Below are 13816 nucleotides of genomic sequence, written 5' to 3' on the forward strand. Positions count from 1 at the left end.
CATGCATTTACTGATTTTTTTGAGATATATGACCTGAAATTGAAAAGCACTACAAATGAACTCTGAAAAGGTTGAAAGTTGGCATGGTATCATCTTTTCACCCACATAGCACGTGCTAAAAAGTTGAGAGGGTTATGGCAAAAACTGGATGAACTTCGTGTACAAAACGGACAATCTCTTTTGAAGTATCAGGGTTTCATACGGAAACTCATCTGTTACAAAAGGCATTTAATTTCTTCACATGCTGCAGTGATATTCTAGATCAAAGGCATCATCATAATAGTTGTGGAGAGAAAGTCTTCACTTTTTCTTCTCTTGTGTCCTTTGCTTATTGCGTCGTAACCATGGATAATCTTCAACGTTTAACAGGGTGCTTAGGTCGTCCTGGACTTTGAAGGGAGGAATTTCATGAAGCTTTTCATAATCTTCAGACATGTCTGCCTTGCCCTCCAATCCCACGATGTCTCTCTTTCCTGAAAGAACTATGTGGTGCTTTGGCTCATCGTATGATGTATTCGCTTCCTTATCTTTTCTTTTTCTCGGTTTGGTAGACATGTCCTTCACATAGAAAACATGCGCCACATCATTGGCTAGGACGAATAGTTCGTCTGTGTACCCAAGATTGTTCAGATCCACTATTGTCATTCCGTACTGTGGGTCTACCTGTACCCCGCCTCCTGACAGATTGACCCATTTGCAGTGAAACAAAAGGACCTTAAAATCATGTCTGTAGTCAAGTTCACATATGTCCACTATGGAACCATAATATGTGTCCTTTCCCCTCTTGGTTGCTGCATCAAAGCGGGCACCGCTATTTTGTTTGGTGCTCTTTTGATCTTGGGCGATCGTGTAAAATGTATTCCCATTTATCTCGTATCCTTTGTAAGTCAATACAGTCGAAGATGGTCCCCTGGCCAACGAGTACAACTCATCAGAAACAGTGTTGTCACCCCTGAGACGTGTTTGCAACCAACTGCCGAAAGTCCTGATGTGTTCACATGTAATCCAGTCGTCACACTCCCCCGGGTGTTTGGAGCGCAGAATGTTCTTGTGTTCATCGACATACCGGGTCACCAAGGTAGAGTTCTGTAGAACTGTGCAGTGTGCTTGAGACCAAGAATGCCCGTCCCTACATATTATTGAGTCCCCCCTAGCGTGCCTTTTCCCGTCAGTCTCCCCTCATACCGCAATTGAGGGAGACCAATCTTCTTAAGGTCAGGAATGAAGTCAACACAAAACCCAATGGCATCCTTTGTTTGATGGCCCATGGAGATGCTTCCTTCTGGCCTAGCGCGGTTACGGACATATTTCTTTAGGACTCCCATGAACCTCTCAAAGGGGAACATATTGTGTAGAAATACAGGGCCCAGAATGACAATCTCGTCGACTAGATGAACTAGGACGTGCGTCATGATATTGAAGAAGGATGGTGGGAACACCAGCTCGAAACTGACAAGACATTGCGCCACATCACTCCTTAACCTTGGTAGGATTTCTGGATCGATCTCCTTCTGAGAGATTGCATTGAGGAATGAACATAGCTTCATAATGGCTAATCGAATGTTTTCTGGTAGAAGCCCCCTCAATGCAACCGAAAGCAGTTGCGTCATAATCACGTGGCAGTCATGAGACTTTAAGTTCTGGAAATTTTTCTCTGGCATATTTATTATTCCCTTTATATTCGACGAGAAGCCAGATGGGACCTTCATACTGAGTAGGCATTCAAAGAAAATTTCCTTCTCTTCTTTGCTAAGAGCGTAGCGGGCAGGACCTTCATACTGCTTTGGAGGCATGCCGTCTTTTTCGTGCACACGTTGCTGGTCCTCCTGTGCCTCCGGTGTATCTTTTGTCTTCCCATACACGCCGAAGAAGCCTAGGAGGTTCACGCAAAGATTCTTCATCATGTGCATCACGTCGATTGAAGAGCAGACCTCTAGGTCTTTCCAGTAGGGTAGGTCCCAAAATATAGATTTCTTCTTCCACATGGGTGCGCGTCCCTCAGCATCATTTGGAACAGATAGTCTGTCGGGACCCTTTCCAAAGATTACTTGTAAATCATTGACCATAGCAAGTATGTGATCACCGGTACGGATGGCGGACTTCTTCCGGTGATCTACCTCGCCTTTGAAATGCTTGCCTTTATTTCGACATTGATAGTTGGTCGGAAGAAATCGACGATGCCCCAGGTACACATTCTTCCTGCATTTGTCCAGGTATATACTTTCGGTGTCATCTAAACAGTGCGTGCATGCGTGGTATCCCTTGTTTGTCTGTCCTGAAAGGTTACTGAGAGCAGGCCAATCATTGATCGTTACAAACAGCAACGCATGCAGGTCAAATTCCTGCTGTTTGTGCTCATCCCACACATGTACACCGTTTCCATTCCACAGCTGTGAAAGTTCTTCAACTAATGGCCTTTGGTACGCATCAATGTCGTTGCCGGGTTGCTTAGGGCCTTGGATGAGAACTGGCATCATAATGAACTTGCGCTTCATGTACAGCCAATGAGGAAGGTTATAGATACATATTGTCACGGGCCAGGTGATGTGATTGCTGCTCTGATCCCCAAAAGGATTAATGCCATCCGCACCTAAACCAAACCATACGTTCCTTGCGTCACCTGCAAAGTCCTCCCAGTACTTTCTCTCGATTTTTCTCCACTGCGACCCGTCAGCGGGTGCTCTCAACTTCCCGTCTTTCTTACGGTCCTCACTGTGCCATTGCATCAACTTGGCATGCTCTTTGTTTCTGAACAGACGTTTCAACCGTGGTATTATAGGAGCATACCACATCACCTTGGCAGGAACCCTCTTCCTGGGGCGCTCGCCGTCAACATCACCAGGGTCATCTCGTCTGATCTTATACCGCAATGCACCGCATACCGGGCATGTGTTCAAATCCTCGTACGCACCGCGGTAGAGGATGCAGTCATTAGGGTATGCATGTATCTTCTGCACCTCCAATCCTAGAGGGCATACAACCTTCTTTGATGCGTACGTACTGTCAGGCAATTCATTATCCATTGGAAGCTTCTTCTTCAGTATTTTCAGTAGCTTCTCAAATCCTTTGTCAGGTACACCATTCTCTGCCTTCCACTGCAGCAATTCCAGTACGGTACCGAGCTTTGTGTTGCCATCTTCGCAATTGGGGTACAACCTTTTTTGTGATCCTCTAACATGCGATGGAACTTCAGCTTCTCCTTTCGACTTTCGCATTGTCTCTTTGCATCAACAATGACCCGGCGAAGATCATCATCGGGCACATCGTCTGGTTCCTCTTGATCTTCAGCTTCCCCCGTTGCAGCATCACCGTATTCAGGGGGCACGTAGTTGTCATCATCCTCTTCTTCTTCATTGTCTTCCATCATAACCCCTCTTTCTCCGTGCTTGGTCCAAACATTATAGTGTGGCATGAAACCCTTATAAAGCAAGTGGGTGTGAAGGGTTTTCGAGTCAGAGTAAGACCTCGTATTCCCACAGCTAGGGCATGAACAACACATAAAACTATTCAGCTTGTTTGCCCAGCCACTGCGAGAAAATTATGCACGCCCTCAATGTACTCGGAGGTGCGTCTGTTACCGTACATCCATTGCCAGTTCATCTGCGTGCATTATATATAATTAAGTGTGTCCAAAACGATTACAGAACATCATGAATAGATAAGTGACCAAATTAATAGAAGTTCATCATCACAGTAAAACCAAAGTACATACATAGTTCTCATTGAACAACATATAGCTCTCCAGAGCATCTAATTAAACCATACATTGAAACTATGTAAAACATTTCAATGCAACAACAAATGCGATCATAATCGCAACTAAGGTAACAATTGATCCAACGGCATAATGATACCAAGCCTCGGTATGAATGGCATATTTTATAATCTTTCTAATCTTCAAGCGCATTGCATCCATCTTGATTTTGTGATCATCGACGACATCCGCAACATGCAACTCCAATATCATCTTCTCCTCCTCAATTTTTTTCAATTTTTCCTTCAAGTAATTGTTTTCTTCTTCAACTAAATTTAACCTCTCGACAATAGGGTCGGTTGGAATTTCCGGTTCACATACCTCCTAGATAAAAAAATCTATGTCACGTTGGTCGGCATAATTGTCATAAACACTAAATGAACCAAATAGTTATAAAAGATAATATATACCACATCCGAATCATAGACAGGACGAGGGCCGACGGAGGTGGATACCAAAACCATCGCACTATATAATAACAAACAATAAGAAAAATAAGAAAATTACACAAGTATCTATCTAAATCATACAAGTAAGAACTTTTTTCTTTTTGAAAGAAGATAAGATCACGAGGCTCACCACGGTGGTGCCGGCGACGAGATCGGCACGTGCGATCGACGGCGGTGAGGACGGGGACGGGACAGGACGGACCGCCAAGCCTAGACAAATCTTGAGGAAAACAGAGCTTGGACAAGGAGCTTCGAGAGGAGAAACCTTAAGTGTGGCTCGGGCATTTCATCGAACACCTCATGTGCATAGGAGGTGAGCTAGAGCACCACAAAGCTCTCCCACGGCCGGCCAGAAAAACAGAGCACTCTCCACTGCTCTGCTCGCGGGCGAGGGGGTATATATAGGCATCTCATTGGTCCCGGTTCTTGGCTGAAACCGGGACTAAAGGTCCCCCTTTGGTCCCGGTTCCAGCCACAAACCGGGACCAACGGTTGTGGGCCAGGAGCGAGGCCCATTAGCGCCGGTTCGTGTCTGGAACCGGGACCAAAGGGTCCAGACGAACCGGGAACAATGCCCCACGAGGCCCGGCCAGCCCCCTGGCCTCGCGAACCGGGACCTATGCCCCCATGGGTCCCGGTTCGTGACTAAACCGGGACTAATGGGCTGGCCCGGCCTGGACCAAAGCCCTGTTTTCTACTAGTGAAAGAGATAAACATCATTGCACAATACATAACATATCAAAGCATGCAAAATAGGTGAAATCAATTAAAATTACCTTTAGTTTCTGGCGCTCCTGTAGTTCTTTCCGTTTCTTTGCATACAATCAATTCAATAAGTGAATCCTGGGATCATTGTTTATATTTTTCAGTGGCTCCAAATTTTCTTCCTGCATGTATTGTAAGCCGACAGTAAGTGTTGTTTCAAATTAATAAAGCAAACTCCTGCTGATCCTCAAAAATAAAAGTTTACATGCCTCCGTTAAGTCATCTGGTAAATGAAAAATATCGCGGATTTCCTCAGGTGTCTTCCCTTCAATGATTCGAGCAAGTGCTCGACTAGTAAGATCAACCAATGGCTTTAATTGAAGGCTGTCAGCTGCAGATGTCAGCTCACAAAGTTTTTCGGTGTCTATCCTAACAAACTTCTCATCAAATGACTTCCGCTCTTGCGCAATAAACGAAAAGCCTAATAAGATAACTGGAACAGAGGTAAGCTTGTCGACTATGGTAAAATGTACAAGCCTAACAGAACAGAACATCCAAGTCGGTGAACCTTTTTCCCAAGAAAAAAAGTTGAAACATTCAGACAATCATCCATATGGTGAGAAAGTAATTCCATAAGATCATATGAATAATAAGGAAACAAAAACAGTATATAGCAATCTAAACTTACACGATGTCCATGGGTCAAAGATGCAAAAAAGGGAAAGCAGTAAAATAAGGTAAAATGGAGAGGCCAGGAAGTTGCAACATACGGTACCTTGTTGGAGCGCCCTGGGACTTGATGAAACCGACAATAGTCAAGCATCAAACTCAAACTTGATGGATTAACTCTTTCTGGGAGAGCAATAGCATGATTTTTGGATGATCATGTGCCATTTTTGACAATTTCTCGACATATCATATGCGTTTGTTGAGATCCGATGAATTATGGATTTATGATCAGATTATCAATTAATATTATTTGAGTCTTCTCTGAACACTTTTATGCATGATTAAGATAGCTTTGTATTTCTCTCCGATCTATCGATTTGGTTTGGCCAACTAGATTGGTTTTTTGTAGCGACCAGACCTCAAATGGTCTGTGCTGCTGTGCACCAGTGTCATCCCTGGATCAGTAATGCTGACACGCACAGTACAAATGGAGGATTTATAACAGAGTAGCAATCACACACTTATTACATCGAATATCTCCAAAGAGAATAAGTATGATAAACATGGCTTAAGGCCATCTAAAAACGATAATAGCGGAAGACTTGGAAGATAAGTGAGTCCATCAACTCCAGCGGCATCACTGAGTATAAGACCACGACCTAAGGCACCTTACTCGTCGTCTGAAAATTCTGCAACATGAAACGTTGTAGCCCGAAAACGGGTCAGCACATAGAATATGCTGGCAAAGTAACACATAGAGAATAATGGACAGTAATAATGCTATACTACATGCATATATGGCTGGTGGAAAGCTCTATGGTTACAGTTTTGCGAAAAGCCAATTTTACCCTACTACAAAGGAATAAATTTATTTAACTATCATGGTGGTTGTGGAACATTGAGATGGTTGACAGCATCTCAATCCCAATTAAGTATCATCAATAACCCAACAAAATTAATTAAAAGTAACATGGTGATGAGATTCACATGATGATCCAAGTACTAGATACTCAAGTTGTCCATAACCGGGGACACGGCTAACCATGATTAGTTTGTACACTCTGCAGAGGTTTGTGCACTTTTCCCCACAAGACTCGATCTCCTCCGTTGGATTACTCGCACTACATGGTGTTTGAGTAACGGATGACCGAGACACAGTCTTTCAGAAGTGTGTGCACCTTACGTATGGGTAGACCGGTACACCTACATCCCCTACATCTGCTAGTCTACCACTGTAAGAGTTCACACAACTTAGTCAACTATGCTAGAGCCCATAATAGCTTGCGGCTGCACACGGAAGTTTCTAGCATGAATAATCTCATGATCCCTTTGAACCTGGGTGGCGGTCCAAAAGAAAAACAGGCAATCCTGGAATACCCAGGTACCTCAATCCACCCAGATGTGAGTTTTAGTTGCCACCTTAAGTAAACCATTAATTAACAATCTCACATCTGTCATGGAAATCTCTCAAAACCCAATCCACGTCTACGAGCATAGCATGGCAATATAATAGCAGCGTAGAAGTAACTCCCAAGGGTTTGATAAAAGAACAGGTAATAGGTACTACCTCATCTACTTCCCAATACCCACAATTTAATTAGATCCTAATCATGCAAGTGTTTGAGGAAAAATAGATCTAATGCAATAAAAACTGGGTATGGAAGGTATATGATCAAAGTGTTACTTGCCTTGCTGATGATCCGCAAAACCTAGCGATTCGGAGTAACAAGCGGCACACTCCGGGTACTCTATCGCAAACAAACAAGCAAACAATAAGCACTCATCTAATGCACAGGTAAAACTCGAATGAAAGATCCAACCAGAAAGTTGAACTTAAGAACTCCGGTTTGCAAAAAGAATCAACTCGAAAGAAGCAACGAAAGTCAAACTGCGAAAGAAAGAAGCTTCATTTACTAATCTGGATCTAGGTCAAATTTTACAGTAGCAAAAACTTGTTTGAGTAGGTTAAACGGAAAGAGAATTTCGAGACGAAACTCTAGGTGCTTGAATCGCCTGATTCCGATAAACGAGCGAGAAGTTAAACAGAAACGAAGATTCGATCAGAAATCGAATCTGAGAAAATAGCGGAAAAAATCCGACGAAAAAGAAAAACGGATGAACGGTTAAAGAACGGACGTTCGTTAACAGAGAAAAACCGACGAACGCGTTCGTTAAAACGAACGGTTCGGTGAACGCTCGCAAAATAATAAAACCGAAAAAAACCGATCTAGGTTTTTTTTAACGAATGGTTTTTTTAAAGAAAACCGGCAACAAACGGGGCAGTACCTCGTCGGGGGCGGGGCTCCGGCGGGGCTCGGCTGCTCCGGCGAGGGCGGCGGGGTGCGGCGGGGTGCGGGGCTCGGGGGGGTGCGAGGGGGTGGCGAGGGGCGGCGAACGGCGGCGGCTCGGGCTCGGCTCCGGCGACAGCGAGCGAGGCGGGTGCGGGCGGCGGCGGGCGAGGTGAGGTGAGAGGAGAGGAGAGGGGGGGTATATATAGGAGGAGGAGGGGGGCAGCAGCTTGGGGAAGGGGCAAGGTGCGGCGGCGGGGTTCCCGTGTCCAAGCCGGACACGGCGACGGCGGCGCTCCCGTGCTGGGGAAGGAGAGGGCGACGGGGTGGGCCGGCGCTCGGCTGGGCTGCGGCCCGGTCGGGCGTCGCGCGTTTTTTTAAAATACGTTCCGCGGAAAACAATTCGTAGAAAAATAAATAAGAATTCAAAAAAGATAAAACAAATTTTCCCCGTCTAGTTAGAAAATCTAGAATAGGGTGAACATTTTTTTAACACAAAATCAATATTTTGAAAACATGCAATATTTTTAATGCAATAAAAATTGCAAATAAAATCCAAATAAATCCCAATAAATGATTTTAACATTTTACCTCCAGTATTTCAATTGTTTTGGAGAAGTCATATTTTCTCCTCTCATTTATTTTTGTTTAATGAAATATTTTCCGGAGAGAAAATAATTAAAACCAAAATCCTCGTCTTATTATTTGATGAAAATCAAATATGAAAATTCGAGAAAATCCCCAACTCTCTCCGAGGGTCCTTGAGTTGCTTAGGATTTATCGAGGATTTGTCAAAATGCAATAAAACATGATATGCAATGATGATCTATGTATAACATACCAAATTGAAAATTTGGGATGTTACATTTTTCTTGCAATGGGAGAGATGCTTTGTGATGGATTCAATCTTGCGGTGTCCTCACCAATGACAGTAGGGGTAGCGAGGCTCGTATTGTATTGTTGCCATTAAGGATAAAAAGATGGGTTTTTTTACCATATTGATTGGATCTATCCCTTTACATTATGTCATCTTGCTTAAGGCGTTGCTCTGTTCTTATGAACTTCATACTCTAGATGCAGGCAGGAGTCGGTTGATGTGTGGAGTAATAGTAGTAGATGCAGGTTGGAGTCGGTCTACTTGCCATGGACGTGATGCCTATATTCATGATCATTGCCTTGGATGTCGTCATAATTTTGCGCTTTTCTATCAATTGCTCAACAATAATTTGTTTACCCACCGTATGCTTTCTTCGAGAGAGAATCCTCTAGTGAAACATATGGCCCCGGGGTCTATTTTCCATCATATAGTTTCAGATCTATAAAACCAAAAACCAAAAAATATATTGCTACAATTTATTTATATTTACTTTATTTTGTCTTTTATTTATCTTTTATATCTATCGCTATTATATCTCACTCTTGCAAGTGACCATGAAGGGATTGACAAACCCTTTTTCACATTGTGTGCAAGTGTTTGTTAGTTTGTGCAGGTGCGTACATTGGAGACTTGCTTGTGCCTCCTACTGGATTGATACCTTGGTTCTTAACTGAGGGAAATACTTAGCTCTACTTTGCTGCATCACCCTTTCCTCTTCAAGGGAAAAATCAACGCAAGCTCAAGAAGTAGCATTGTTGTCTCCGCCGGAGGGTCGTGGAAGATGACCGTCTCCAGTGCCTCCACCGCCAGCTCCCGTCGCGGTAGGCACGATGACTACGCCTACTGCGCCGGTCGTGCCTACTGCGACGTCCGCGGCGGGGTTGCCACCTGCGCCGCCCGCAGACGTGTGTGGAGAAGGCTTGGACGTGGAAGGCTTCGTCGTCATGGGGCCTTTCTTCTTGGGTGCCATGGATGAAGAAGATGATGATGAAGCTCGACGAAATTGACGCGCCGTCTGATCCCCAGGTTCACGCTGGTGAACTCCCCTTACCTGGCGCGCCAAAGATGTCGATGTGGAACGACGATCTATGGGTTAGTCTAGCCCCTTAGTGGTTCGGCGAGGGGATTGCACAAGACACAAAGAGCAGGATGACAGAGAGGGCAAGGATTTTACCCAGGTTCAGGCCACCTTTGAGGTGTAAAACCCTACTCCTGCTTTTGGCGTATTGATGATGTGTGGAGCATGAGTACACGGAGCGCTCTCCCCCCGACAAGGCACTAGGAGAAGGCAGCTACACGAGCAGGCGTGCGTCTAGTTTGCATGGGTTCAAACCCCTATAAAGGTTGCCCTGGTCCTCCTTTTATAGCTCAAGGGGTTACCAAAGTGGCAAAAGGGGAAATACATCGTGATTAGACAGCAAATAGTGCTATCATACCTAACTTTGCTAGTTAGGACAAAGTGCATTTAATGCATCGTTAGGTGTCGCGAGGAGGAGAAGCCCCGGGAAGGGTGTTGCACCGCTTACTTAGCCAACTCCTATTATGTTGACACGCTACTTGGACGGGTGTCGATAAAGATAATTTTCCCTCCGGCTTGCTGACACGTATTGGTGAGCTCTACCTAACTGCCTGCGGGCTCGACACCTCGCCGATCCACGACCAGCTGGCTGGTGAGGTGGAGCGCTGGTAACTGGCGGGGATTTGCCAGCTACGTAGCTCGCCGGGCCTTTGTCTTGCCGGCTCGGACTTCTCGGCAAGGGTTGCTGTGATCTGATGCTTGTCTTGTTCTATTCCTTGGTCCCCTCGATGCGCTCCTTGATCTTCTAAGGAGCCGTTTCTTTGACTTGAAGATCTTCCTCGGGACTTGACATTTGGTGGGGGAGCTGCTACTTATCTATGCATAAGTCAGGGTATGAAACACCCATGTTTAATACCCCGACAGCCTGGCGAGCGATGACATTCAGTCGATTCTGTGATTGTTGGTTGTGAGCTCTTGATTTGCTCATAGTGAGGGGGTTGCACCTAGGTGGGCTATGCGCGACTGCGCATGATTCGATTTTTTTATCCATCTCAATGTTTTTATCTTTCCTTTTCTTTGAAAAGCACCCGGATCTATTTAGAAATTTATTCCGGCTCCTAGTTGGACGTCCTCTACCTATCCGGGAGGTTCATCTTATCAAGTTTCGTGCTGCATTTTTTAACAAAGCCCTTCGATTTTATATGATTATCATTTTCTGCCCCTCACATTTTGCACAACACACCTGAAACTACAATAAATATTTTGTGTAAGTTTGTTTCTTTGACACTCAGCTCTCAATATTTTGTGTTAGGAAATCCATACATACCAATGGCAGACAAATAATTGTGCTCGCCACTGGTGAAGAAATACAAGTGGCGGACATCGATTCCTACCCGCCACTGATATCAGGCCGAAATACAATGGCGGGGTCTAGAATATGCCCGCCACTAATGTGACCCCACATATAAGCGTTTTTCCAGTAGTAGTTGACATGATGGTAAGTGTACCATGGCCACTAATAACTAAGTTACACATGCTAGCTACAGTTATCACTAGGATGCGAACCACCCTCCCACCGATGGTCAAGATAAACGCTGATGGGAACCACCAAACGAAGTCCAGAGATGGGAACCACCAAACGAAGGATGGGTCAAGATAAACGCTGATGGAGCAGTTTCAAAGTACGGGGAGAAAGGTGGTGGTGGGGCTGTTTTGAGGGATCACAGTGGTGCATTCATTGCCGGAGGCTGCCAGTTCTTTCCACACGTCGTTGATCCGGAAGCAGTGGAGGTCCTGGCATGTAGGTGGGCTATCAGTTGGCCATCGAGCTACAGGTTCAGCGAGCACATGTGGAGCTGGATAGTAAGATGGTCGTGCAAATGATCAACGAACCAAATAGGAATATGTCCGCTGTTGGACCCTGTTTACAAGAGATCAAGGAGATGCTCAACTCGTTGACGGAGTTCAAGGTTTCTTGGGTTCGTCGTTTTGGGAATGTTGCCGCGCATAAATTAGCTAGATTAAGCGTAGGAGAGGAACGCCGTGATACTTGGGTGAACTTGCCACCAGACTTTATTTTAGATGTAATTTTGGATGAGATTCCAAACTTTGTTTAAGTAAAGCGATAAAGTTTCCCCTAAAAAAAGGGAACATAACCCAGTCACACTTTTATAGGAGCACGATGATATTATTGTGCAGAGTGAGTATTTATCTGCAAACCAGATGTTGTACCGATTGATGTCCCCCCCCCCCCCCCCCCCCCCCCTTCACACAAAAGAAGAAAAGAAAAATGCACAATCAAGTTACTACATATTTCTCAATCCTAAGCAAATATAGTTTTTTTTTAGAAACACGGTACAAACGCATATGCTTACCCACACAGGGACACACTAGCCCATATCAACACACACTCCATAACCCTAGCACCGACACAGTTACATACATAAACAACCAGTCAAGAGTGGCGTCGACAACTTTTTCTATTATTCATACATGATATCTCTCTAAAAAAAACTACCAAAACCCAGGGAAGACCGATTGAACATACTTTTGCGGATCTACGTCAATGGAAGGACGCGCTACCCTTGAGGTGTATAGGTGGTGCCGATGGTGTAGTTGTCGGGGATGACGTTGTCATAGACGTTCTTCATGCCTTTCTTAGTGAAGTAGCGGAAGTTGAAGGGGCCCACGAGCGGATCGGCGCTCTCGAAGGTCCATAGGCCGCCCTCGCCCTTGGTCATGGCCACCCAGTCGTCGGCGTCCTGCTGCATGATCTCCAGCTCCGAGATGGTGTCGCCTGGCATGTCGTAACTCACCAGCACCGCCAGCTTCTTCTTGCCCGGCCCCGTGTCCGACCCCTTCTCCACCGTGAAGGTCACCGGTGCCGCGCACCACGCGCCCGCGACCAGCATCGCCAGCAAAGCCACCGCCAGCAACCTTCTCGAGGATGCCATCTCGAAGATAGATTATCGGTTGGAGCTGAACTACGCACGTGTGAGCTGTGAGCCGTGTGTGTGGATGATGATCTTCGTTTGTGGAATTTATATATGGGCGCTCGCGGTGGCCATGCTTGTCCGTTGGCGCGTATGTGGCTCGCCTTGGTCACCGGAGCTGCTCGTGCTCATGTGTGGCCTGGCCGCTTGTTTTGGCATGCATGATTGGATATCATGGGCATCGTGCCATATATAGCTAGGCGCGTACAGGCGTACGTACACACACCTACATGATACTACGCGCTGCAATTTTAGACCAGCTAAAACGATTCCAGTCTTCGTCACCTGGAGAAGAAGCGCATGTGAGCCCGTTCGTCGTCACATACATGAACCAATGTTTTCTTTGAAACTCCAACACCACATATGATCGAAAGAATTGGCAGTGCATTGCCACCAGGAGGGCCATTGTGCTCCAACAAGAAGCTCAGCAGCTTTACCTTTTCAGCGTGTCGCATCAAGTTGTTGGTGTAGAGGTAAACATGATATGGCCTATGAGACATATGCTCGCATCCACCATCAAATTCTGTCATGTTAGAAACGGCAATTTCTAAGCTTCCCAAGGCATCATCTTGCTTTAGGCGCATGGCCTTGTCATCCTTCTTGGTTTTTGTTCGAGAACGCTTGAAAGGAATGGCTAAATACAAGCTATTGCTAGATGAGTCCACACGATGCTAACCATGTCAAACCATGCACTGTTTGGGAGGGTTTGATACCTCACGGTGTGAATATTAATATGAGAATCACAACTATTCCACACTTTAGTTGTAATCTTCCGGAGGACATTATGGCCCATAATCTTGAAAACAAGCTGCTGGCCAGCTGCGACGAGGAATTGGCCTATGGACTTCTTTTTTCAGACCAGTTGTTCCCAAAAGATAATTCTCAACAGAAACAAAAAAAGTTGTTCCAAAAGATTTGCCAGCTAATCAGAGTAAAATTATTTCATCTCCGAGCAACACAACACGACATCTAACCACCATCAACGATTTGCTCTGACCAAATTTACCAAACTGTTCCAAAGCAGGAAAGCCCTGCACAAGATCTCTACAAGGCTGCACTACAT

General features: G+C 45.3%; 1 protein-coding gene and 1 pseudogene across 1 annotated transcript; both read right to left on the reverse strand.

The window, feature by feature from the left end:
* Positions 1-4896: 4896 nt before the first annotated feature.
* LOC123493743 (SKP1-like protein 21) lies at positions 4897-5827 on the reverse strand (annotated as a pseudogene).
* A 6512-nt stretch (positions 5828-12339) lies between these two features.
* On the reverse strand, positions 12340-12714 carry LOC109780809 (pollen allergen Phl p 2-like). The gene has a single exon (XM_020339394.2). It carries the CDS (start codon positions 12712-12714, stop codon positions 12340-12342), a length of 375 nt encoding a protein of 124 aa, XP_020194983.1.
* Positions 12715-13816: the final 1102 nt, after the last annotated feature.

Source organism: Aegilops tauschii, chromosome 4, assembly GCF_002575655.3.
Source record: "Aegilops tauschii subsp. strangulata cultivar AL8/78 chromosome 4, Aet v6.0, whole genome shotgun sequence".
NCBI classification, from domain to species: Eukaryota; Viridiplantae; Streptophyta; class Magnoliopsida; order Poales; family Poaceae; genus Aegilops; species Aegilops tauschii.